This window comes from Scatophagus argus, chromosome 16 (genome assembly GCF_020382885.2).
Source record: "Scatophagus argus isolate fScaArg1 chromosome 16, fScaArg1.pri, whole genome shotgun sequence".
Taxonomy (NCBI): domain Eukaryota; kingdom Metazoa; phylum Chordata; class Actinopteri; family Scatophagidae; genus Scatophagus; species Scatophagus argus.
In genome coordinates this window covers 9,304,994-9,330,462 of record NC_058508.1, presented here as the reverse complement: position 1 = coordinate 9,330,462, position 25,469 = coordinate 9,304,994, and the positions used below count along the sequence as shown (strand labels likewise).

Here is a 25,469-nt window from a genome sequence, read left to right as displayed (position 1 = left end):
ATCCAAAGACTGCTTTATAAACTAATGAGTCTGAGTCAGCGCAGTTTGCATATAAATCACAAGCTGATGGAAGTAATTAGGATATTTTCCCACACGCTTTGTGAAATTGACCATAAAAGATTGATGACATCTTATAATTTCATTCAGTCCTACTTTTTTCCTAAAAAGAAAATGAATTCTAATAATTTCCACCCATATCCTGTTATAAATAATGGAAACATCTTTTTTTTTCCAGTGTTTTATTAAACAACACGTATATACAAATATATTCATTACAGAACATGTAAAATAGTACATCTCAACATGGTGGAAATGGCTTTGGGTGCATGTGGTACAAACATCCAAACTCCACTATAATACTGTAAATACTCACGCAACACTGAGTAGACACACTTGTGAAATTCAAGCATTTAAACTTATTTTTTTTAAAACAAAGCTTTCCTTTTGATTGCTCAGAACTTCTTTACCTAATTTAACAGATCCATCAAATGACACATTTCATCATGACTTCTGTAAAGACTGTGGTCCTGATGCAGCCATGTAAACCATCAAACTGAGGCTTCAAATCCACCAGATTCAAAGTACAATCATGCAGTTCCCTGAGAGGTAATACCATCTTACTTACATCGACAGTCGGTCATCGGTCAGAGGTGAGGGAGCAGAGTCACTGTTTATGTGTTACTGCAATACACCAAACCTTTTCAAAGAGGGCAAAGTTTCGTGAGACAGTCGGGATCTCGTCTCAGAAAAGAGTCTCCGTCCACGGGTCCTCCTCTGGTCATAGGCAGTCTCTGCACAGTGCCACCTGGCCGTCCCGATAGTCCCTGCAGGGGCAAAGGCGCTGGTATTTGGCGCTGGAACCGGCACAGCTGAACAGCAGCGGATCCTGCTGCAGGCCACATTCAGCATGCTCTGCTGAGAAGGCGGGGAAGAGGTGGTTCATCTCCGACTCCACTCCCTCACAATGGAAGTCCAGCCTGGAAACAAAGGCGATTTTAAAGGGCATTAATTATTATTCAACTGATACAACACACTAACGTATTTAATATGAATGTTAGCAGAATTGCCACAGGGTATCAATTATTATTCCACAAACACAATTTAATAGTAATATTTCAGAGCTGCCTCGAGCAGCTGGTGTCTTTGTACTAGAACTGCAAATAAGGCATGTTAGTCGAATTTACTGCTGCTGCAGGATGAGCTCCTTGAGGTGCGCTGTTTCTTTTCTTCTTCTTCTTTTTTTTTTTAAGAAGGTCCTGGTGACGCATTTCAAGAAATATTTGATAGTGTGGACGGTACAGTGGGCAAGAAGCCAATGTTTGCATAAGAAAACATCAAATGCTTTAAATGATTCCTTAAAATTGTGTGGCATTGAGAAATGCAAACATAACCATTTTGTTAAAATGCTCTGTGACTTCCATTTTTCAATAGGAGCAAATGAAAAAGGAAAAAAAAACATGCTACGGGGGAAACTGTGCATAGTCTTTTCACAGAGTCACACAATGAGCACATATCTTACGCTCTGAAGGCCTCCTTAATGTTGATGAAGCGATACAAGGCGGGTTCGCAGATCAGCCCTGCACTCTGGCACGCCTTCACACACGACTGGCCCTCCAGGGAAGCCAAAAGTTGCAGCGCGCTGAGCGGTGGCCAGGATGTGTAGGAGCTGGCGTTGGTGGCCCAGGTTAGGATGCTGGAGTTTGGCAGCAGGATGAAAGGACTGGGAGGGTTTCCCATCCAAGTTCCAGACGAGTTGACTGGAGGAAAAGGAGCTTCAGGGGAGCAAAAATCCTGCAAAGATAAAATGACCGAGGTCACTAATATTTTCAGTATTATATTGCAAACGCTTTGACCTGTCAGCCACAATAAACATTAAACACCACCAGAAAGTGGTGACAAATTACACATTCAGAAAAATATACTACTTCCAGACAGCTGTTGGAGAAAGTAATAAAAGAACCGTTACAATACAAAAGGTGCTCATCAGAACTGACAAGCCCTCGTCAATCTTCCAGGAAATGATATGAATGCAGTTATGCTGCCCAATAACAATGAGTTCTGGAAGCAGAATTAGACTCTAGTGAGAGCCCCGATTAGATTCTCCCTCCAGCTGGGGCTATTCATAAGACGCAGGTAATAATATTTCTCGACATGTCCCACTGGCCTCCAGACCCGTTTATTAAACAGGCTGCTAGTGCCCGCAGGCAATAACTAGACTTCCGATCTCTCCATCTCTCCTGCACTTCCACTCCTAAACACAGACAATATCCGTCTCACACACACACACACACGTATGGAAAGGGAAAAGCTTAAGAGATAGATGAACAGCTCAGATGTGTGGAGATGCTACCATTTATAGTATTTCTATATTAAACCATACAGTCTCTTTATGAGTGTATGTGTTTGGATTTGTATGTGGTGGCTTGTGAGAAAATTCCAAGAATCCTTGAGCGTGATTTCCTCATATTATCACCAACACTGCTCACACGTTACAAGCACTTTGACAATAAAACGTTGATGCAGTAACACAGAGTCAGTCACTGCCACTATGTCATCAAAGTCAGAAAACTTCTAATTCTGCACATACAGAACAGAAATCCGAAACACACCTGGGTGTCATTTTTGTAGATTTTGTAGACTCCATCTGGATGGAAAGAGGAACTTTGTTTGACCCAATCATGTATTGCATATATTCTGTACTTAATCAGAAGAGGACATGGAGATCAGAGTCCTTAACTTGACCTTGTTGCTTCTTCATCTAACTAACTGCTGTCAGTGTGCTTTCAGTTGTGTGTTTTCTCAATAAAACATATGACTATAATGTATATTTTGAGTATGCTCATTATTGGTTTTGCTTCTAAAAGTGATTCAGATGACTGGATTAAATACATCCTGAGTGATCCTCTGGCTGGCAGTGTTTCCTGAAGTTGCTGCATTCTGCCACCAGTGAAGGTGACTCTAGTGTTGTGAAAATGAAGACAGGAATTAGAAATGATGGCCCAAACTACATCACTGAGATGCGTCTTTTGGAAATTTACAATACTCCTTTAATGTACGCAGAGCCGACGACCTTTAGGTGGGGGTGTGTAATGCAGTCAATTCGTGCATTCTGGCACTGGGACACTCTGAGATGAGTTATTTCGCATCATCGTGCGTTCCAAAAGACTGAGCGATGTTAAATTAAGTAAAAAGCACAGGTGTTGCTTTACTAATGAAGCCTCTAATCTGTTCAAATGTCCCAGTCAGCCATGACAATGTGGCAGTGAGCCTGCATGCACAATACCAGGACCCCCGAAAGTGAAGCAACTACATGGAATTCAGCCATTGCACATTTTATTCCTTTACATCTGGGATCTCTGTGACATGTCAAAATGACTTTGGTGAAAAAGGCTTGCTTTCATAACTGCACTTCCTGCACACTGCTCTAAATGGTTAGCAACCCCAAAATAAACAATCACTTCTGTCACGTCACTTTCTAAATGTGCGTGTCCACCTGCACTTACCTGCACTTCAAGTTAAATTTAATTCAAGTGATTTTTCAGTTGAATGCTTTTCCCACAATTACAGGGGTACAATAAAAATAATAATAGGACAGGGAGAAGTGTGAAATGCATTGTCTGCGCTTGGCTGCAAGTGCTTGCAGAAAGTGTTTACCTGAGAGGAGACTCAGCTGCCAGTGTGTCGTATGAGGGTCACTGTGGACCTGGTGCTCAGCCAGCGGACGGAGGTGAGAAGAAGTTATTGTGGGAGATAACGAGGACGAGAGATTCGGTCAGAAAGTAGAAAAATGTGAGTTGAGAGTGATTGGGAAGTTGGAAATAAAATTGGAAAAGTCTGAAATGTGGAGGGAGAGAGGGTTAAGAAAAGAGGAAGAAAGGCAAGGGATGGAGAGTCTGATTGGGAGTCTGACCTTGTACACAGCGGGCAGGCAGTCACAGTCGGTCACGGTATGTTGAACGCGTGTGCGTGTGTGTGTGTGTCTGTGTGTGTGTGTGTGACAGCTGGGAAGGAGATGGTGTCAGAGCAGAGCAGAGTCTTTTCCTTAACTTGCCACTGCCACACGTTACACCAGCCATGACCATTATTTTTCTCTTTGATCACCATCCTCGAGGACCATCAGTGAGAAAAATTAGTCATCGTGCTAGTCTATTAAGCTTGCAGCTGGCGCCTGCAAAGAATTTAATAGCTGACCCTGGCAGCGGAGCTGAGGAATGAATATTGTGGCCAAGCAACTGCGAAATCCCAGAATGGGATCATCTTACATAGTTTATCAGTATATTAGTTGAACTCGTGTCAACTCAATGGACATATGAATGCTTTCAGGAGGAGAAAAACTTGTGCATTTGTAAAAATCCAATTACTGCATTAGTTCTTCTACTATCAGTCATTTATCCACCCAGCACTTCACTGAGGGCATGCAAACATTTTTTTAAAATCTCAGGTCATAAGCCAAATTGAATACAGTCAGTCACAGCACATTTGACTGAAAACACAAAATACTTGACAAATAACAGACTCTGAGTGCGAAGAACGAAGGGTCTGCGTGTGTTGACTGACACATTGTTGTTTCAATGGTGTGCATCAGTTCCAAGAGATGAACGACTAAAAATGCTTCAGAAACAGGTTGGCCCAGGAACAAGACTCCAGCATGCAACAGCATGCCCATCCAAATCTGTTCTGGCTTCAGAAAAAGAGCCAATTAATCCCACTCCTGTCAACAAAGAAGCTGAGATGCCTCAAAAGGAACATTGAGTTAATGAGCAGAGGCAAATACATCTTCCATTCTAATGCTGAGATATTAAGCCTCCCACCCATATTCATATTCTGCTCTGGTACAAGACACATTCTTGTAATTGGGAGACTGTAGGCTGGAAGAGCTTATGTTTGGTAAGTGACACATGTGTCCAACCAGTTTCACCTGAAGCATCTGGTCCACACTAGCAAGAGAGTCCAAGCACCCAAGCCCGCACGTGACTTTGATTTAGACGCAAATGAATCACTGTTACATATTATACGGAATGCAAAGTAGAAATCAATAGAAAAGGTCACTCATCTGTTCTGAAATTGCAGATTCATCAGTCACAAACCACTCGTCAATTATCCATCCATTAAACCATTTTCTATACTCCTTATCCGTGCAGGGTCACAGGGGGGCTGGAGCCTATCCCAGCTGACTATGGACGAGAGGCGGGGTACACCCTGGACTGGTCACAAGCCAATCACAGGACTGGCGCACAAAGACAGACAACCACACAGCTCACATACTCAACTAGGGACAATGTAGAGCAGCCCATTGACCTAACGTGCATCTTTTGGGGATTGTGGGGGGAGGCCGGAGTACCTGCAGAAAACCCACGCAGGCAGAACATTTGAAAATTCCACACAGAAGAACCTAGACTGGGACTGGAACCTGTGAGACGGCATTGCTAACCATCGGACCACTGTGTTGCCCATTGTCAAATAGATACTAGTCTGTCTGGAAAAATGCAAACAAAGTCTCCCTGTGTAGAGACATGTGTGGAGATTCCCAAGCTGTCCCAGACAACATAATTAACAACATGTCCACTTTATTTAGAATTCAGCAGAAAGAAAAACACAACATGCAATCATAAAAGGAGATGAAGAGATACTACAAATTAAGTAGGAAGACTGGAGGTGCACCACCTTGCCATGAATGCCTCAGGAAGTTTAGTAACTGTAAGTCAAAAGGTTAACTAAGCATATAAACTTGCAAACCTTTGAAAATGTTACCGACAGTCGGCTCAACTTGTGGTAAACTTGCAAGCAAGCCAGGTTTGGTCAGCCTGGCTGGCAGGAAGCCAGTTCCTCTCACAAAAAAAAAAAACAAAACAAAAAAGTCAATGAATCTTTTCAGACCAGTGTGTCTGAATGACTATCACACGACAAGCAACTTGTAAATAAGCTTGATCCGTTTTCACTTACTGAACTTCGCCAGCAAAAGCTTCATGACAAGCTCTGATTTTAATGGTAAGATGTACAAGTAAAAATTTAGAAGAGGCTTAACAGGAGCAGAAGCTTCTGGTCTTTACAGGTGGGAAGCCTCTCAACAACACTAGCTGAACCCCAGTGTGGTTACTCCTGAGATAGATTTCAGAAACCTGCATAGTCTCACTGAATTAGTTTAAAGAGTGAAAAAAGTTAAATTTTTAGTTGACTAAAATGCAATGACCTTTTGGCCTGGACTAAAACTTTGAAGAATGAAACTGTGACTAAATAAGCAGTTTTGTCTAAAGGCTAAGACTAAATCTAAACCAACTGTTGTTCCATGTGCTCAGTATGCAGCACAGCATCCATTTGCTGCTAATACAGTCATCTGTTTACATTGGAAACTTTCTTATACTGCTGTAAACTAAAAATGTAAGGTACCTGAAAAGCTTGCAGAGTTTTTGACTGGTATCAAATGATGTGTTTATGTGCGGGTCCACTGCCAAACAAGGCAAGTCACTGGCATCTCTCAAACTCCTCACTCCAATCTGTAAAGAAGCTTATAAAGTTGGCTCCAAACCTAAACTGTACCAACACTATTTTCTTTGAGAGTCACAAAAGACTTCATGCAGCTGTATTCACATGCTGAGCAGACTCATTAAGTATTCATTTAATGTACTAGGTAAACTAAAACAAAGAAAAACTATTACAGTAACACTACAGCACACCAACCAACCGAGCTGAACAATCAGTCTTATAGTTCCAGTTATGTTCTAGTCACACTACCAAACTGTGATGACCCAAACATATACACCACCAAATAACCTCTATCACATCATTATGATCCAGCCAGCTACCTCGTGCTTTGGGATGAACTTTGACACCCACCTGATTCTGAATGTAGGCATGAACTCTTTCAAGCATCCCCTCACAGGTGTACTCATAGGGCAGGAAAGGCTCCACCTGCAGACACAGATGTGCAGAGATGAAGAAACAGTAGTGATGGTGGTGTTGGAGGGATAAGAGAGAGTGTGTGTGTGTGTGTGTGTGTGTCCATAGAACCAAGCTATTGTAATTACAGGACCTGAGCATCTGACAGTTAATCAAAGCTGACATATTCATTAGCGTAATTGTGAAAGGCTTATATCATGCCACGAGCCTCACATTAAAATCAATGACCTAATACATCACAGGTGACAGCTTTGAAAATTGATTTAATTATTTTTAGTGACAACTACATCAATATGTCAAACAATGGATTAAAGTGACTGCAGACCACTGGTCATCGACAATTGAGGAGGCTCACGTTTTTGTGAATTCTGGGTCCTATGGGTGCAGTCACCAGTGTCACTGTTGAGGCCTGTCACTCACTGTCTGACTTTTGATGGCAGGCGATGCATGAAAAAAACACTGAGAGAGCACTGATCAATAACTTCTCTTCTTTCTACTGTTCAATGCTAGCAGCGCTGCAGAGAACACAGCAGTGGCAGGAAGAGATTTATGCTTTTAGAGGTTTATATTAATTACTGGCTTTTGAAATCTGTTGTGGTTTGATGACATAATTATTAAATACATCAGGATAGGATACACTCTGTCAGGATTTCTAGTGTAAAATCCCCTCTGAATAACTAGTGTGGTAGCTAAACTGAGATCTCATTGTTTACTATCAGGCATCTCAAGCACTCAGGCTTTTAAATTGATAAATGGTTCCTTTTAGTGTTGTGTTCCTTTTAGCACTCTCTTATTACTTTATTTCATCTGAGTTTAATGAAATGTATCTCGCACTTCATCAGCTATTCTGCAATGCGATTTGCCTTTTGGGCATCTTTATATAATAGAATCCGAGGGAGAGAGGGAAAAAAATGCTTCACAGAGGCCGATTTGAATTCAGCAGCGGAAAACATTTTTAAAATGACTGTGCAATTTATATACATAAAACTGACTGCATTGCTCGGCCACAAAAATATGTGTGCGAAATTCATTATTTCATGCCGTCACTGGGGACATAAAATGAAACTTCATGCACGTTGCTGAGGTGAGTTGTGCCGGCAGCAGCCGTGTCCAGAAAAAGGCACACAAACACTGCTGGTTAGGACGATGGAGCAGGTGCCACAGACATTTTAGTGTTTCTTTATCTGCAGCCTGTTTCCTCATTTCCATCTGTTGTCATGGTGCTATTCAGATACGGCGCAACAGTCTTTTTTAAGTTCTAGTATCTAACATCATCAACACAAACAAAGCTTATCCAAAAGTGGGTTGAGTGAAGAAGTGTTGATCTGGCTTTCTATGGCAAAAGACAGTGTAAGGTAACTGTGCCAGGTTAAACTTGTTGTGGTGGATTCTGTTATCTTCAGACCCTTCAGACTGACCCAGGCTAGCTGTTTCACTTCATTTCCAATGTTTGTGCTAAGCTAAGCTAACTGGTTGCTTGCAATAGCCTCATACTTGTACAGGCATGAAAGTGGTGCTCTTCTCATTGAACACACATTATAAAACATGTTTCATATGGTACATGTTTAACATTTCACAGTATGAGATGCCATGTTGGTTTTTAACAAAGTATTGGTTACACTAGTGACAATTTGTCTCAGTGAGAGGAAATTTCAGCTGAAATTTCTCGACTGGTGAGCCAGCGTCCAAATTCAGTAGGTTTAACTACACGGGCAAATGACATGCACTTCTTAATCAGCTATGTCTGAATCAAATGTACATGAACATATCACATTTCATTTAATCTCTTAAAGGTAGGTGAAAACTGCCCCGTCAGATGGTGTGATTACTGCACTATTGTTTTTCCTTCCCTGAATATCCAGGCTTTACCCGAGTCACAACTGCTAGTTCATTTTGCCTCGATCAGCAGGAAAACACAAGGTCTAGTTAACACACCTGGCAGGTAGAGGCGCACAAGCATCTCGACGCTGCGAGGGGCTCGGCTGTGGACTCGGTGTTGACAGATTGAGCACAGCATGATTGATTAATATGATCTGCTGCAGATAATACTCACTGCCTATGGGGCTGGCCTCTGGAACACAGCCATGAAAACCCAGGTGTGTGCACAGTTTACCTACTGAGCGGTTCAATATCTCAAGCAATTAGCAGTGCAGAGAGCAGAGAGGGAGCAAGCTAAGCACTTTGCTGTAATGTCAGGTGTCTTGATTGAGAGCTCTATTAAAAGGCTGGGCACTTCAAAAGTGGGTCAAACCGGATTATGAAGTGTCCAAGAGCAAATTATTATTATTATTATCATCATTATGCAGCAGTGTGAAGTGGACTGTGATAGAATATTAGAAAACCATTATTCTAAATCCATTCGATAGACAAATACGAAAAAAATCTAACATACATTGATTTTCATGATCTCACGGATGGTTGCATCAAACTCTTCAGAGTTATTGAAGTCAATAGTGATGACATGTGGCTTGCCAATATATTGCTCTGCATAAGGATGCTGGGAGGACACCTGCAGGAGGAATAAATGAGATAAATTCACAATCAGAATACAGACAGACTTGCGTATTTTAATGTATTGCGTTAACTCAAGCCTAAAATGGGTTGATTGGGTGTGTGGTCACGTAGACTGACTATATTCTGAACCAGCATTGTTAATCAGCATTAGACTATTGAAAGTGATGATAAAGATGAAATACAAACGTGTTAACTGAGATAAAAAGAAGTGCATGTACCTTCCTGGAGGTGGGCTTCCCTCTGAAAAACTCATGATTGAGAGAGCTGTGAGGGGGATTAAATTTAGGCTGTAGGAAGATGCAGCCATTGGCTATGGCCTCTAAAGGGGCGGGACCTTCGTAGGGGAAGCCAAATCCAATGAACAGCTTCATAGGAAAATAAAGGAGATCATAAGTTTCTAAGTAAAGGTAAACACCTTAATAAGAATCAGATTCTTCAAAAGCACAAACACCAGATCCAATCCAGATTTTGTGTATGCAAACAACTGAGCCTTTTCTGAGCTCATGAAAGCCTCAATAATATTCCTCCCACCTTGGCCTTTCTGAGGAGCTGCTGCAGCTCCTGCTGAGGCAGCAGACCGTGGTTCTTGACAAAGGCAGGCACCTCCGGGGGGCGCTGCGTCTCATAGTACACAGTCCCATGGACCTCCATGTATCGATGCAAAATGGCCAAGAACTTTTCCTTTCCCTTTGAGACGTAAAGGGGGCAAGCAAAATGAGTAGAGTGTATTGAAAGGGGTAACATTAAACAAAAAATCTACCACTGCACATAGAGCAACAAAAGAGGGTATCTTCATTTGCATTTAAATATTTTTTCAGTCCACCATATTGCTTAATTCGTGTTGGGCTTCCTTTATCTTGCCAGTATTCTGCTCAGATAATTTTGCGCTTGCAGTTCGGGCAGATTTTTTGACATCTTTGTACATCTGTTGAGTTGTCTATGTAGCTTCAAAATGTGAGCCATGGTGATTTAATTCAAATTTCAAGACTGTTTTGATGAACTGACTGCATTAACATTAGGCCGCTGGTTTCATTCAACTACACAGACAGAATATCTGAACATGCCAGCTATGCTTTCATTGGCTTTTTCCTGTTTTACGCTGCTCTATGCTGACTGGCCACACTGAAGTTTCTCCTGCAGCACCGACACTGAACAGATTCATCAGTATTACATACAGCCACTGTTAATAGGCTGGAGGAGAAAAGTCCAAACGTCCCAGGGAGGGCAAGAGCATCACCCCTGCCTGAGCGAAAGTATCCGTTAATGGAAATGAGGCAAGCAGAATTAATGAGACGAGTCTGCTCTTGTTAGCGCTAACATCATCATTTTGGTAACTGGTGACTATACAGAACCTTTGAGGTCGTCAAAGGCTTAAATCAATGTGTAACTTCTTTGTTGACCCGTGGAGACAATGTGCTTGACTGACATAAAACTGAATTAGTTTATCTCAAAAAGGGTTTCTGAGGGAACGTTTTGCATTATTCACTAATGCTCTGTCTTCATGGCATACATCATTTATAAATGTCATCTGAGTCTCAGTCCTCATTTTTCATCTTGGGCCATTTTAATGTCTTTGAGCAACATGAAGATGTCTCTTTAACTGAAAGTAATACTCCTCCCCAAATCTCTTTGAGAATCAAAGATTATTGGATTCGTGTGACCAGCATGACAAACTGCCTCTGCTTCATTCATTTATTTATTTTAATCTTGATTAAATATTGTGAAGAAATTTACATGCTGTCCATGCAGCTTTAAATGTTGGAGGATACTGCATATGTTTTTATAAGTCAACTTAAAAGTAAATATAAAAGTTAGGATCTTATGTTTAAATTCATGCTAACATAGCTGAAGTGGGAAGCATTTTTAAGGTAAGAAAAAGTTTAGGAAAAGTCATGATTTGAGTTTTGGAGAATTGGTGGTGCCCATGAAAAGCAGGTGTACTTACTTGAAGCTGTGTGGATCCATCAATGATGCACCATGGGGTGATGAATACAGAATAGTAACAGGGTGAGAACAGAGGTATGAGGAGGAGGAGGGAAGTGAGCGGAGACAGGCAAACGCAGAGGAAACGAGAGAATACGACATGAAGCATTAGTCATTTTTTTTCTCTCACAGGACTTTTAAAGGCCCAAAAACTCTCATGTGAAACTCAAAACTGAGGTGGAGGAAGAGACTGCTCCCAACGAGGGGGTATTCACTGTCTGGAGACAGCCGAACGCTACTGGCTGTTACAGTGCAATATTTCAGACTCACGAACGCTACACTGCAACAGCCCGAGTTGTTCGCAGAAGCGGGGAATGTTATGTCAGTGTCAGAACAAAGCTGCAGTCAGATTCATGTGAACCAAACCTTGAGGGAGGCAGAAGCACACTTCAAAAGATACAGTAAGAGCCAGAAACCTTGCCAGTAGGTTGAAGGGAAGATTTACTCTAAACAAAAACAATTGTTCCTTTCCCATCACACTTCACGCCAGATTCCTGGAGGAGTGGCTCGTTTGTAGGAAATGTAAAATCTAGTGGGTGTTTCACAAAGTATGTACTGAAGGTTTGCTGAGGTGAAGCGACATCGGAAAGCTCCCCAAAAAACGCACATTTATCCAGATTTTTTTTCTGATTCAAAGAATCTTTTGAATGCAAAACAATATTATAACAAACGCATTCAATCTGTCTGCATTTCAGTCTTCTGTCATGTGTAAGGATATAAAAACGCCCTGAAATCAGGGGTCTTCAAAGCTGAATTAGCTACAAATAGATTCTGTTTGCAGTGGACCCATGAATGTACAGAAAGTCATCACTGGATGACCTTGACAGTGAAGGAAACACTAAAAAATGGGATGATCGGTTAAATTTCAGACTTCTTAAAACATATTTCACATTTGTGTTAGCAAAACAAGCATAAATATAAATCAGCAGGGATTTACTGATGTTTTTTTTTTAATGGCAGCTGTATGTTTTTCTGACTTCCCGTGAGACTCCAATATTTTCCTTCCTGATAAACATTCCATTAATGTATCCCCGAGGTTAGAGAGCACAAAACCTAAAAATATCTAAATCGTACGTGTGTGTTCAATTTTGACTTCAGAAAAGAGTGCAGTTGTTGACTCGAGTCCACCTCCTGCAGTCGTGCAGCTGCCTTGAGGAGAAAAACAGTCCTAAATCATGGTTCTAAGTGGTGCCAAAATTAAAAACTTGAGAGCTTTGCAAGGCGTTATACAAACCACATATTGTCACACATGGCATCTAGCAAAAGAAATATGAGCATTGAGCAATTGAATATGAGCAATTGAAAACCTTCTATTATTTATTCATCATTTACATCTGTATTTATTGATATTCTTATTACAAATGTATTATTTAATAACCCAGAATATGATTATGGTGTCTTCTGAATACTTTATTTATTAGGCTAAATGTTTCAGGGAAAAAGTTTAATTATTTAACATATTAAACCCGATGCTGAGGAATCATCAGCCTCACATGTGAATGGAAATGATGTGACAAGAGTTTCCTGCTGACAGACAGACTCTCCTGCTCTCTCTGGCTTCATTTATATCCATAATGAAATTCAAAATTCAAATGAAGAAAGTTACTTGTGGTCCTTTTGCTGTTCAGACCTACAGTGAGGATAACAGATTTTCAACCAGTGGTGAACCAGAACACAAAATAGTTTAACCTGTAATCTAGCTTCACTCCAGTAAGAAATTCCAGTGATGTTGTGACACTCATTAGGATCATGTAGGTTTGATTGTGTTTTGGCTCTTTGTGCTTTAATTTGTTTTTAATTCTTTAGTTCCTCAGTGCAAAGACAGCAAGAAAGTGAACTACTAACAATTTTCACATTGCAAAACTTCTACAGTAATAATACACACAAATATAACAGTTTAACATATAGTCTACCCATGTCAATGCAAATGGACAAAATTAGCACAAAGTTGATTTAACAAAGAAAAGAAAAAAAAAACACTGACCTTCCACATGCTGGCTTCCTTGCCGTACACAACAGCCATATTGTTAACCTTGTTCCGCTGAATGTTCAGTCTCTCTGTCTCATTCAGCTCCTCCGCCACAAAACCCATAAAAGAGTTATCAGGAGTGTGCGCTGCCAAGGACAAACAAAGCAATTGGCAACACAATGATACAAGTCCAATTTCATGTCTCAAAAAAAAAAGAAGCCATTAAACTAAAGCAGACTGCAGAGCATGTACAGAATGCAGAAAGACAGGAGCATCGTGGTAATTCTAAAGAACTGAAATTCACAATGTTTCAAGAATTGTTATTTCATTTGTATTCAACATCAGCATCATTTGTTAGTGTGGTTAAAACACTGCTATACTTGGCTTGAGTTCTGCATTGTAGCTTCAGTGTGAATCAACTTTCAGGACACAGAAGAACACTATGAATGGTAGTACACATAAAACAACATTTACTACAAACGGGCAAATGTCAAGTGCGAAGGACAAAGACACGGCATTTTCAGGCAATTTTCAAACCTGAGGAGAAAGCTAACATCTTTCACAGTGTCATCCTGTGTGAAAAACACAAAGTATTTTGGGAACAGCGAGGTCTGCCCATTGTTCCTGAATTAATTGGAGGCTATACAAACAGCTCAAGTTCCTTCTGCCACCAGTTTTGCCAAATGTGCTGTGAATGTTTTCTTTCTGTGTGTGTATGGCTGATGGTGTTTGGTCACAGTGGGTGGCTTTAAGCATCTGCACAAGCTCAGCTGTTCTGAACTAGTTCTCTGTTCTGTTTGTGTCCCCAAAGCCTTGCCTGCTAAGGCCCGAGGACTACAGAAGCTAGCACAATCTGCTCGCGCTCTCAGCCACATAAACACAGACGCACACATGCCCGCATACGTGCAACACAACACTCCTCGTTCCCACAAGCAGATGCACGTCCTTAGAGCAAAGGGAAATTGAAGACCACGTACGGAACATAGTCATGTACTGCTGGCCATGAAGGTTCCAGTAGCCCCAGTTGGTTCTGTAGCCATGCAGGGTGGCGTACTCCTCGTGGTTGTAGGCAGGCTCAGTGCCGAAGGTGTCAATCACTCGGATGTGGCACCTGGGACAAAATAAGAAATAGGCTGAGCTAAAATTAGAACAAAGATGTCTCTTGCTCTGAAATGGTCTCTGCTGAATGAATGAGAGTGACAAACAGCAAGAGAAAGAGAAAAGTAATTCTAGGAGCCTGGTTTATTTTACCAAATGTAGTACATGTAAGAATCTATCAGAATAAAAGGATATTTTTCTCATTTTGACTTGTGAGAGCGCCTCTCAGCACTGTAACTGTCTTGATGTCTTGGCTTGTAAAGGTGTCAGTGGTGATGGATATCCATGTCTCCCTGCCAGTGTCCCCCACCCCATGCTCACTCACTGAGCAGAGCTTACACCAGCCTCAAGGTGAGACGTTTGAGGCTTAAATCACAGCCTTGTTTCACAGCCACCACGGGGATCTCTGCTGGAACGGATCAGGACACAAGCTGACACAAAGCATGGATCAAAACTGCTGTCTGAGATGCTCTAAACTCTCTTTTGACAGATTAGAAAATTCTTTCTGATAATGTGAAGGCAAAACTTGAAAGAGGGGATGGATTAAACTCTTAAAACGTGTTTAAATATTTTGAGTTAACTCAAACTGAGAAACCAGACTGGAACAGAGGAAGCATTATGAGTTTAGTTTACAGAGAGAAGTTACATCAGCACTTTGCAAGCTGTGAATATTCACACTGAGAAGCCAAAAAGAAAAAGAAAAAAATCAATTGATGTAATCTAATCTGAGAAGATTTATCAATGCCCTACATCTCTAATTAGTGTCAGGGCCGGAGAGGAAATTAAAGTATTGGTCTGTCACTTAGCCGCAGTTGAGGAGTTGCTGATCGATCAGTTGACCTTGGACTGAATCAGCGGAGGTTTTCACCAGGGCCTTGTTTTAGAGGGCTCAAACTGCAGGAGGATCATGATGCATTACTGAGAAATGCATGAATCTGCTGCTCAGTTATCTGATAATGAAGCACCTTTCTCCCCTGACGTATTCAGCATAAAAAGTGGAATGAAAACAAACTGCAATACAGCTACGCAATATATTCTAACAACTGTATTACACTGTATGTGATTATAACTATTTTCACACTGTCCTAATTTGGGAAATTGTTTTCTTTTACTCTTTTCCATTTTCATAAATACATTTTCCTCCCACAGCTGCAGTAAAAGCTGTTTGCATTGTTTTTCTTTGTTGGGCTAAAAAAACAAGGATTTGCTTTTACACTATGACTGCTCCAGTGGTGCCCAGTTGGAACCAAAGAAAAACAAACTTAAGCAACAAAACTTGCTTAAGTTGCCAGAAAGGAACAGAGCAGAGTTGGGAAATGCTGAAGTATGATGCGTACTGCTTCAGCATTCACAAATACAAGAATACATGCAAACTGATTCGTTTGAAGCAGACAACCTACTCCAACTTGTGATGCATATAAAGAGCACCACGCTGATTGATCACTGTGCAAAGGGGCCAAATTGGATCCCCCACCCCCAAAGGGAGAATTTTGCTGATGCATAGAGAAGTTACCAGCCTGTAACAGCAGCCAGCCAATAAGCCAATAGTAAAGTATTTCATCAGAAAGGCAGATAGTGGTAATGAACGCTGTGCGCAGAGCTTGGTAAAGAGACAGAAATTACAGTTTTTGACAAGACACACACAAGAAAGAAAGCAAAGGACTGACTTGTGCTTCCTCAGTGACAGACCCATGTGCTGCTTCATTTGCTGTAAGCCGTGGTAGTCAGTGTAGATGAGGTCAAAGGGCAGAGGCCCCGTCAGAGGGCAGCTTCCTCTTCCTGGAGGGACCCCCAGAAACCTGCAGACAGGTCAGATGTGCTTATAACTGAGCCAAAACTCACTGTGATGTGAGGGAAATATTAATAGACTTTACTTTGGTACTGGAAGGACTGCAGTCAATGAACAGCAACAGCATTTCTTCCTTTGATCATTTGGTTAAAAATAATTACAGAAATTGCCACCCGCACAGATGAGCACTTAAAAGACACTGGAGGAGCATCTCTAAACATTATTCCCTATAAAAGACTATACTATAGGGAAAAAAAGCAAGTCAATTGATGTTTAAATTCACATGCAAACCAGTCAGGTAACAAATGATTTTGATCGGACTGTCTGCCTTTTTTCATTCTGTAGCCATTTCTCTGAAGATATATGTACATGTGTGCGTGTGTGTGTGTGTTAATGGGTGCATTTACAGAGAGACAGAGTGCTGCAGACAGGAAGAACGAAAGAGCCTAACTGTGCTGTGAAGCATGTCAGTGTTCTCAGCTGGATCGACTGCGGAGCCATTCAACCGAACCGTGCAGAATTCAACGATACGAGGCAGCTGTATCTCGGAGTGGGAAGTCACCCAGTTTATCCGCACAACTTGTTCCGACTGACACATGAAAACACACACATCATTATGAGACATGCACCACGTTAATTTAACCACACTGCTCTCACAGATACAGAGGAATGGTTGCTTTGTCATGATCCCACCCGAGCACTCACTACATAAATGCTGGCTTCAGGAGTGCCAGAATAATTCCCTTTTGCATTTGCTTTTCATTTGTCAGACATTGTTCGTCGTTGTTCGCAGTGGACCCATGTTGTTCGTTGTTGGTAGTTCTCTCACCTGACCTTTTTTGTAGCCATGCTGGTTGCATAGTTCTCATGCTGGTCTGTCAAAATACCAGCGCTAGATCTTCAATCAGATTTTCAATCCAAGGGTGCACAGATATTAGCATTGTTACAAATGGGTTTGCGTGTGTTTAAGTGAGTTTTTTAGTATTGTATCAAAGTTTGAATTTCTGATATTGTGACGACCTTAGCATGTATACTACTTGTGTTGTTCTATTTCTTTCAATTTCCTTTCAATCTTTTAAGGACACTATACCGTGGATACATTTACACCCTGAGAATGTGGACACTCAAATAAAATATCAGACAGTAAATATAGTGTGCTACGTAGTAAATCAGGTGTGATTTTGGGTACAGCGATTAACAAAGTTGTTGTGTGTGTCAGTTTCACTATCTTTTTTTTTATATTGTTTTCCACTCAAGCTGTGAATGATGTTAATACTCTTGCACATCGATTATATAATTACAATTCGGGAGATTTCAAGTCAGTGATTCATTAAGATCACTGTGCCCTCGTTACTTTGCTGCTCAGTGCAGAGAACCAGCCTGGCTTGATAAGTCTAGATATCAAGAATCTGCTGCCTGAAAACATAAGACATAAATAAACCAGACAAGAGCAGTTACAAAGAACAGGAAAGACAGGAGATATAAATTTGGTGCCTGCTATGACAAAGTACAGAGCATCTTCAGAACGCTCTGCTTTCAGCTGAAATCGAGGTAACACTTTGAGAAAAAGGCAATCAGTTGTGTCTGTTTTCATTACAAGAGAAAGTATTGCTTTGTCAGACTTCAGTAGCTCTTGAGAGTCACGCCACATTACAAAAACAGTACAGTAGAAGAACAGATGTACGAATCTGTTAAGTACTCTGTAAGATAGATGTGAGATAATGTAAGATAATGTGTCATGAATTTTTTTGAGGCAGTTTCTAAACAGATACCAGTATTCTAGTATAGACTATATTTATCAACAATACAGTTTTGTAGGATCACTAAACACAATTATATTCAGAGGTGAGGCCTTATTGATAACATTTCAGTTAACAGAAGCAGATAACACTTCAAACACCTTACTAACACATATCTAACCTACTATTAATTTTAATGTTGTATAATTATGTAAATGATGTATAAGAGTTTGAGTTTCCCAAGAATTGATAGAAAATGCAATTGATGTGATTTAGCCTGAGTTTGAAGCTACAGATGCATTGAAGAGGCTATAAAACCAAATTATTCACAAAGGAGAATGGACTGGATCTCTTACAAAATGTAAACTCCGTGATCAAGGGAGCTTATACAAAAAAAAAGGAGCACCAACAAGGCTTCTGTTTAAATATGAGTGCCAGCCTCATATTTCAAAGAAAAAGTGAGCTATAGATATGAAAACATCTCTGGAAAAAATACGCTTGCACAAGATCAAACTTGCACAGGAAGTAGTGAAGAAAAGGCTGCGTTCAGCCACTGCTGGTTTGGCACAAAAATAAAGGTTTTACTCTTGTTCCACTGCAACCACTCCATGAAAGTTTTTGCAGCAGCAGTCACAGACCCATGACCTTCCACCCCCCCTTACTCTCACTACCTGGCTCAGAAACACATCGTGCACAACCCAGGATCCACACACACAAACGCCTGCAAAACAAGAGCCTATCGATCTCTCTTTGGACTGTGAACACATTTAGTCAGCAGTGCAGCCTTGCTGAAACAGGCGTGGTTGCCAGTTCCTCTACAGCAGATGGGATAATGAGCAGAGCGTGTCAGCTTTAAGCCGTGGTCACTGAGAAAGGTACACACCCAGGCAATTCAGCACTTACACAAACAAAGGTGTTCTTCACTGAAACTGCATTTCTGTTCTCTAGGCTGTGTGCGGTATGCAGTCAGGTGGATACAATACATACATCTTACTGCAGCAAGGCAAAAACATAACACAAGAAAATTGACTTTACTTGTACAGATTACAAATAGATGGCAGAAGGGAATGAGAGCTCAGTGAATTTAAAAGGCAGACATGTTGATGTATAAAAACATGGACAAGATGACAACGGAAAAGGATCAGGGAAAAGAAAAGAAAAGAACACCTTACTATTGTCATGTTTTCACACAACATGAAGGTATACTCTTACGTTAACATGTGAGCGTGCTAACAACTGAAAGCACTGACAACGAACTACAACTGAGGCTGATGAGAGTGTCATTAGTTTTATGTGGTCATAAAAAAAAGTATTGCATAAACTGAAATTTTCAAGTCGATGACGAGGGGAACAAACATATTGGAGCCAAATTTCATGACACTTAATCCAATATATGTTGAAAGATTTCAATTGGGACATGAGTGAGTGAGTGATATTTTCATCCACAGAACTACGTTGCTACTATAGCAAAAACCACTGCACATCTCAATGCTAAGGTAGCTCGTAGACACACAGATGAAACTCACTCGGACATACTAAACATGCATGTTGTGGTACAGTCCGGCAGATGCCGTTTCTCTGTGCGTGTGTTCTTTCATTATGTGTGTGGTTTCACCTGCCAGTAATGTGTATATGTCATATAAATGATGTGTGTGTGAGGTTGCACTGTTCGACTTTAAGGTATGAATTAGTGCCTGTAGTTTAATGGCGACGCACATTAATGTGAGAGCACATGTATTAAAGTGACAGAGCACTGAGCTGTACATGGCTCCGCTCTTCACACATCCACCGAAGCTGCAGCTGCTCCGAGCTTTAATTGGATATATGCAAATCTAGGCAAACTTTAAGGCAAGTGTAAAGGGATTAAAGTGCATTAAGGAGCCAAGAGTGTGGAAATGGGAGCACACACACACACACACACACACACACACATACTGTACTTTTACACACACACAAGCAGGCACAAAACAACTCTCTCTTTATCTTTATCTTTTGCATATGCACACACACATACACAAGATTAAAGGATGAGGCAGGCATTATTTTATCTTTTAATCACTGTTAACAAATCCCATAAAAAGATCACAACCAGCAATGAATTTATTCCACTAACAAGTACTGTCATGATGTACAACTCCATTGTCGTCCAGAAACTATAAAAACCACATAAAAGAGCCATACTGTTGCAAAATGGTGACGTTTGCTTTATTGTGATGAACATGGAAAATGTAGGTTATTCCTCTCAAAAACATAGAGGCATCTGTGAGCACAGCCAAAGCAGATACAAAGCTACTCTAAGGATTGAAAATGCAGTTAGAGTTGTTTCTGAATAAATCACACTGCCTGCATTCATCATTATGAATAATATATGCCGCTGTGTACAAATTTATGTTTCTAAATGCGTTTTTAAAAGGCTTTGGATGAGGTGGCGCAGAGGTGTAAGCTTTATCATGCTCTGGCTACACAGACAAACGTAAGTAGGGTAAATTTGTTCACTCGTTTTATGCACTAAAATGTTAAAATAATGTCAGGATTATCCTTTAAAACATGTGGCGTTGGTGATGATGCTCAGAAGGGAAGAGAGAAGAACAAAAAATGTGCAAGACTTGCGTACATTTCCCGAAATTTGACAACCACTAACAGGCACAATTTCTTCTGTTTCACAGCTGGCCACAGGCACCATAGCAACTCACCAGCTTTGGGGTAAGGAAGAGAGCCAGAGATACACACCAGTGTAGGAGACTCCATAGTCACAGTGCATTACTTCTTAAAGGAAGGGCGCATGTATCCAGCAGTGAGGGGAATTGGCTGAGGGAGATTTCCAGGGGCCGAGGCTGGGGGGCAAGGAGTTTACTGAAGGCTAGCAGTGTGAGGCGAATGACACGGGCAGAGAGGAGGCTTGATGTACCACTGTTTGTGGAGGGAGCGGGGTCTGGCATGCTAATCGACCACTTGAGACAGCAGGATGGCAGGAGGAGATAAAAACGTGTGCGGTGAAAACAGAAACTTGCCCATGCGTTACGATCAGGTGGGTCACTTTGATGTGCAGAATCTCGCTCACATTTCAAGTTAAAACAGCCTGTGAAAATGGACGCTCGGAGAACACAGGAGCAACACGCTCTTTGTGCTCAACAGCTGTGTAAAAGTGTAAAGAATAAAAAGGGAGTACTATTTCAGCTTTTATTTAAGAAACACAATGAACTACCGTATATCTGCACTTATTAATAATACAAAGACCTGAGATAAATTTTGATTTTGCCTTTGTGTTATTTTTCCTACTCACTAATAAGGACAAATGTGCAAAATCAGCAGATGAATTGTGTTTTCCCCCCATTTGTTTTCTTCAGTTTCTCTTCTGGAAGCACTCCGGGCTGTCCACATCACAAGCAGAGCCAATTCTCTTAAACTGTGGTAAAAAGTGTCATTTGCTACAGAAAATGTAACACTTCTGTGTGTGCATAGCCATAAATTGTCTGAAAATTGTTTAGAATCTGCATAAAACTGAAATCCCTGAGCCTTATCAATAATATATGTTTAGAAACACTGTGTGTAGTTTTAAGGAAAGGCTCTACAGCAATCCAGATCGAGGGATATCACACAAACGTTGACTGCAACATGCAAACACTGCACTGTTAACCTCAATTAGTCACTATTCAATTGCCATTGTACTGAAGACAAATCATTATGATGTTATCTCACTGATTGCCAACTCTGGGTATTTTTAACAATGCTGCTGTTTCTTTTCATGGCATAGGAACAAAGGCAAATCAGTCAAAAGGCTGCGGGGTAAGAGTGCATCAGCACAACCTGAGATTGACAGTATAATAAGGATCTTTGTTGCAGCTTTGATTTCAAGTTTCTTATTCCACACTTCAGAATGCTGTGCACATGTCTGTCAGCTGGTGGATTACAAACACAGGTGACATCCCGTTTGACACTTGTTAAATTATTTCTATGGGTTACTGATCACAGAGCCCAGGCACATTTGCAGGGGGAAACATGATGATCTACCTGTGTTAATGTGCATTGTCAAGTGCTCCGCAGAGGCCCAGTTGATACAGAACGACCAATGGCACAAGTCTACGCACAGCAGCACATTTCAAACACGAGAGCAGAAAAGTGGGAGAACCTGAGATGCAACAAAAGAAAGAAAGAAAGAAAGAAAGACGGGAGTGGACCCATCCTGACACCGTGGGCTTGATCACTTATCTCAGTGATCACAACACTACTGGGTGGCAGTCTGAGCCCACACAACTTCTCCAGTCTGCTAACAGACCTTGCTAAACCTGACGGGCTGCAGCTGCACATCCACCCTCCTTATTCTCTGCCTCCTCCGTTTTCCTGCTCCGTCCTCCCCGGCCCCCTCTCCGCTCCTCCTCAGGTGTTGAGACGCCATGCTAATTACCTGTGCCGCTCTGGGAGGAGATGAGGGGGGATCCCCAAGCGTAAGCGACAGCTGTCGTTGTCACTCTGCAAACTGCCGCAGGGCCCTCCCCGCAGTGTGCGACAAGTGGCGGTGTTACTGACAGAAATGATGTCACAACAATTCAGTCTCCACCTCAGTTACAGTAACCCAGGAGAGATGACAGTGCTGCTCTTGTTCTTGTATTACCTTCGCTCTTCCTTTACATGGATCTGTCCTTTACTCTTCTCTTCAAGACTGACCTTCAGTGTCTACGCTAAGGCCTTACACATGATGATGACAAATAGTACTGTTATTAAAATTATATTATGGAAGATGTGTTTCAATGTATTTCAAATTTAAGAATGATTACCATCATATGATGGTTACTTTAGCAAAGAAAGATTTCATAACTTTCTCAGTAATTATATAGTGATTAGCTTCTAGTGATTAGTGATGCCAAAATTGTGTAAAATTAGCAGATTTCAGCACCACTCTACATATATCCATCGCTAATGCAGTCATCAAGTTGTAAAAAGGCTTTACCTTTAACTTTCTTTCTCCAGAATTTCCCAATGGTGTGTGATGGTATTATGCCTTTAAATCAACATGATTATTCAAATGTATTGTGACTGCACATCACACTAACATTTAAGCGTGGACATTAAGCCATAAATAATGAGTGTGGTAGATATGAGAGGAGGGTTGTTAAGTTAACTCACTCTCCTGTCTGAGTGTTCACGATGTGAGGAGGGCGAGAGAAGCTGCTAACGGTATCTGAAGAGCCGCTCAACGAGATTAAGTGCTAACATACTGTAATAGATTTGTGTATGCATCTCACTGTCCCCCTGATGCTTGGAAAAATTTGTTTTGTCTCTAGTTGCTTTTTAGAAATAAAGTCGCTAAGAGCATCTAAAAAGTCACTAAGTTGGCAGATGCCCACCTGTGTGTGTGATTCTGTGAGCTCATAAGTCTTATTCAAGACTTGTCCTTATTCAAGGACACCCCTTGACTGGGACCATAAATGCCAGTACAAAATTTAATCGCTTTGACATGGTGGTTGACATATTTTGGAGTGGACATTATGACATTATGTACAAAACAGGATATAGTATAAGCCCAAAAGGTATGGCGATGCAGCCACAATGAAAAACATTTCTTGTGCTACCACAGTGCTGTTTGAAGGCGTAAAACACTTGATGAACTGTCTTTGAGCAAGGTCCTGTATATACACTGCGTAGAGGAACAGATTGAGGTATAAATTGTAATGCTTGCATTTGGACATTGCAATTACATTAACTGAACAATCACAGCTACACTATTCCTAAAAGGGTGTGATCAGCATATCCCTTGAGAACATTTTGCAGTATGTGAAAAGAGAAAAGACTCCAGTGTCTTTGTTCAGAAACCTCAACGGAGCAACCGCAGGAAAAATAAGCTCGAGATCTTGCTGCAGAGAAAATACTGGCTGAAGAAGGATGTGTGAGCAGAACTGATTTGTATAAGCAGAACAGCACAGGAACACACCAGCCAGAGTGACGACTCAAAGGACCCGGAGAGCATGGATGTTGCCAATTAGAGGCAATAATGTGCAAACCAACAGCTCGACTCCCACTGTAACTAAGCTTCCAGTGTGGCTAATCTGTCTATCGGAGAAAAAAAGCTTTACACGCGAACAATTCTGTCCACATAAGAACCACAGCAGACCATCCAGTGATATTAAGCTCCTTTCCAAAGCCCGGGTGGGAAAAGTGAAGAGTGGGAAATGTAAATAGATACGAGCCTAAGGTAATCTGTGGGAGCACAACCCACATAACGATCTGTCAATTTAATAGTGTGTGGGAGAGCAAGAGTTAGGGATGGAGAGACATGTTCCCTGTTTCTATTCATTAATAGTCACAGAGAGGGGGATTTATGGATGTTAACGGCATCTGCCATTAACTGACCAATTTAAGAATCCCATAAAGTAAACAAGTGGGACATTGTACACCGGGTTGTGTTTCGTGGGGCTGCGAGAAGAGAAGGAATATGGTCATGGGGTCCGATGAAGCCATTATATTTTCTCTGAAGGTGGACATTTCATGTCCTCATGAATAGACCAATATCAGCCCTAATGGAACACCACTGCACCCTTATAGAAATGTACGAGCCCAGAGAGGTCTGTCAAAACTTGTACACCTTCCTAAACATTTCTGAGGGTGTTCCCGGTGGAGACAGACTGCAGTGATTCAATACGCCATGACACCAATTAGTGGGGTAAATAATAGCAAGGGCAGCAGAAGCATTCCCACTGCGGCATATTCCCCACCTCACTGATCTCCCCACTCGGTTCGTATCAAAGCAAGCTTTTCTTCGCAGCCGAAATTTAAGATCAAAGGGCTGTTCTAACTCATCGTTGTCTTTACCTCTTCCCTACAGCAGAGGATACATACAGCGCTCAATAACAAGCACACATTATCGTCAGCCAGTCTGCTCCAGCTTCACACCACCCACAGGCAGAAAAGAACTGACAGCAGATCTCGTCTTATACACGGTCATTTTCCTGACCAGCCAGTGTGAAGCCGGAGCAACTCTGAAAGATCGCGGCGCAGAGGAAATTTCCAAGGCAGGAGTGGACCTGTCTGCTTTCTGACCACGCCAGTGTGACAATCAATAGTCTTATATTCTTTGTGCGTGTGCGCGCGCGCGTGCGCTTGCGTGTCCACTGAGCACTTATGCTTGTGATGACGAGCAACAAGCCTGTTATCACCCTGGAGTGAGCTGCAGCAGGAAGGAGGAGCACAAGCTGTAGAGATGCTGTCAAGCCCTCAGGCTGAAACGACACTCTGCAGACAGGAGAGATAGCTTATCTTAGTGTGGCCAGGTGATCGAAAACAACTCCGATTGGGCTGCTCATCACTCGCAGCTCAGCGGACCACAAACCATTTTCATTCAACATAATAAGGGCGAAGAGAATTGTTAATGGTTTGCATTTTCATAAAACAACAGATGACTCCTGCAAAGATGCCCCAAACATCACCACACGAAGCCGAACAATGTACACTGACTGCAGCTCCGCCTACTTCTCGAAAAGAACAC

General features: G+C 41.5%; 1 protein-coding gene across 3 annotated transcripts in view; it reads right to left on the bottom strand.

Moving 5' to 3' along the window:
- Nucleotides 1–212: 212 nt before the first annotated feature.
- The window catches only part of LOC124073672 (alpha-1,6-mannosylglycoprotein 6-beta-N-acetylglucosaminyltransferase B), a 55,984-nt gene continuing 30,727 nt past the window's right edge, over nt 213–25,469 (bottom strand). For 2 of the 3 annotated variants that reach the window (XM_046416071.1, XM_046416073.1), the window contains exons 11-20: nt 16,129–16,260; nt 14,341–14,474; nt 13,379–13,509; nt 11,357–11,362; nt 9,943–10,098; nt 9,630–9,776; nt 9,290–9,406; nt 6,835–6,909; nt 1,520–1,791; nt 213–977 (exon numbers count right to left, since the gene is read on the bottom strand). In XM_046416071.1, coding sequence (XP_046272027.1) covers nt 779–977; nt 1,520–1,791; nt 6,835–6,909; nt 9,290–9,406; nt 9,630–9,776; nt 9,943–10,098; nt 11,357–11,362; nt 13,379–13,509; nt 14,341–14,474; nt 16,129–16,260 — 1,369 coding nt within the window. In that variant the 3' untranslated portion in view covers nt 213–778. The remainder of the gene's footprint in view (nt 978–1,519; nt 1,792–6,834; nt 6,910–9,289; nt 9,407–9,629; nt 9,777–9,942; nt 10,099–11,356; nt 11,363–13,378; nt 13,510–14,340; nt 14,475–16,128; nt 16,261–25,469) is intronic. The other variant, XM_046416074.1, reaches the window with a different exon arrangement.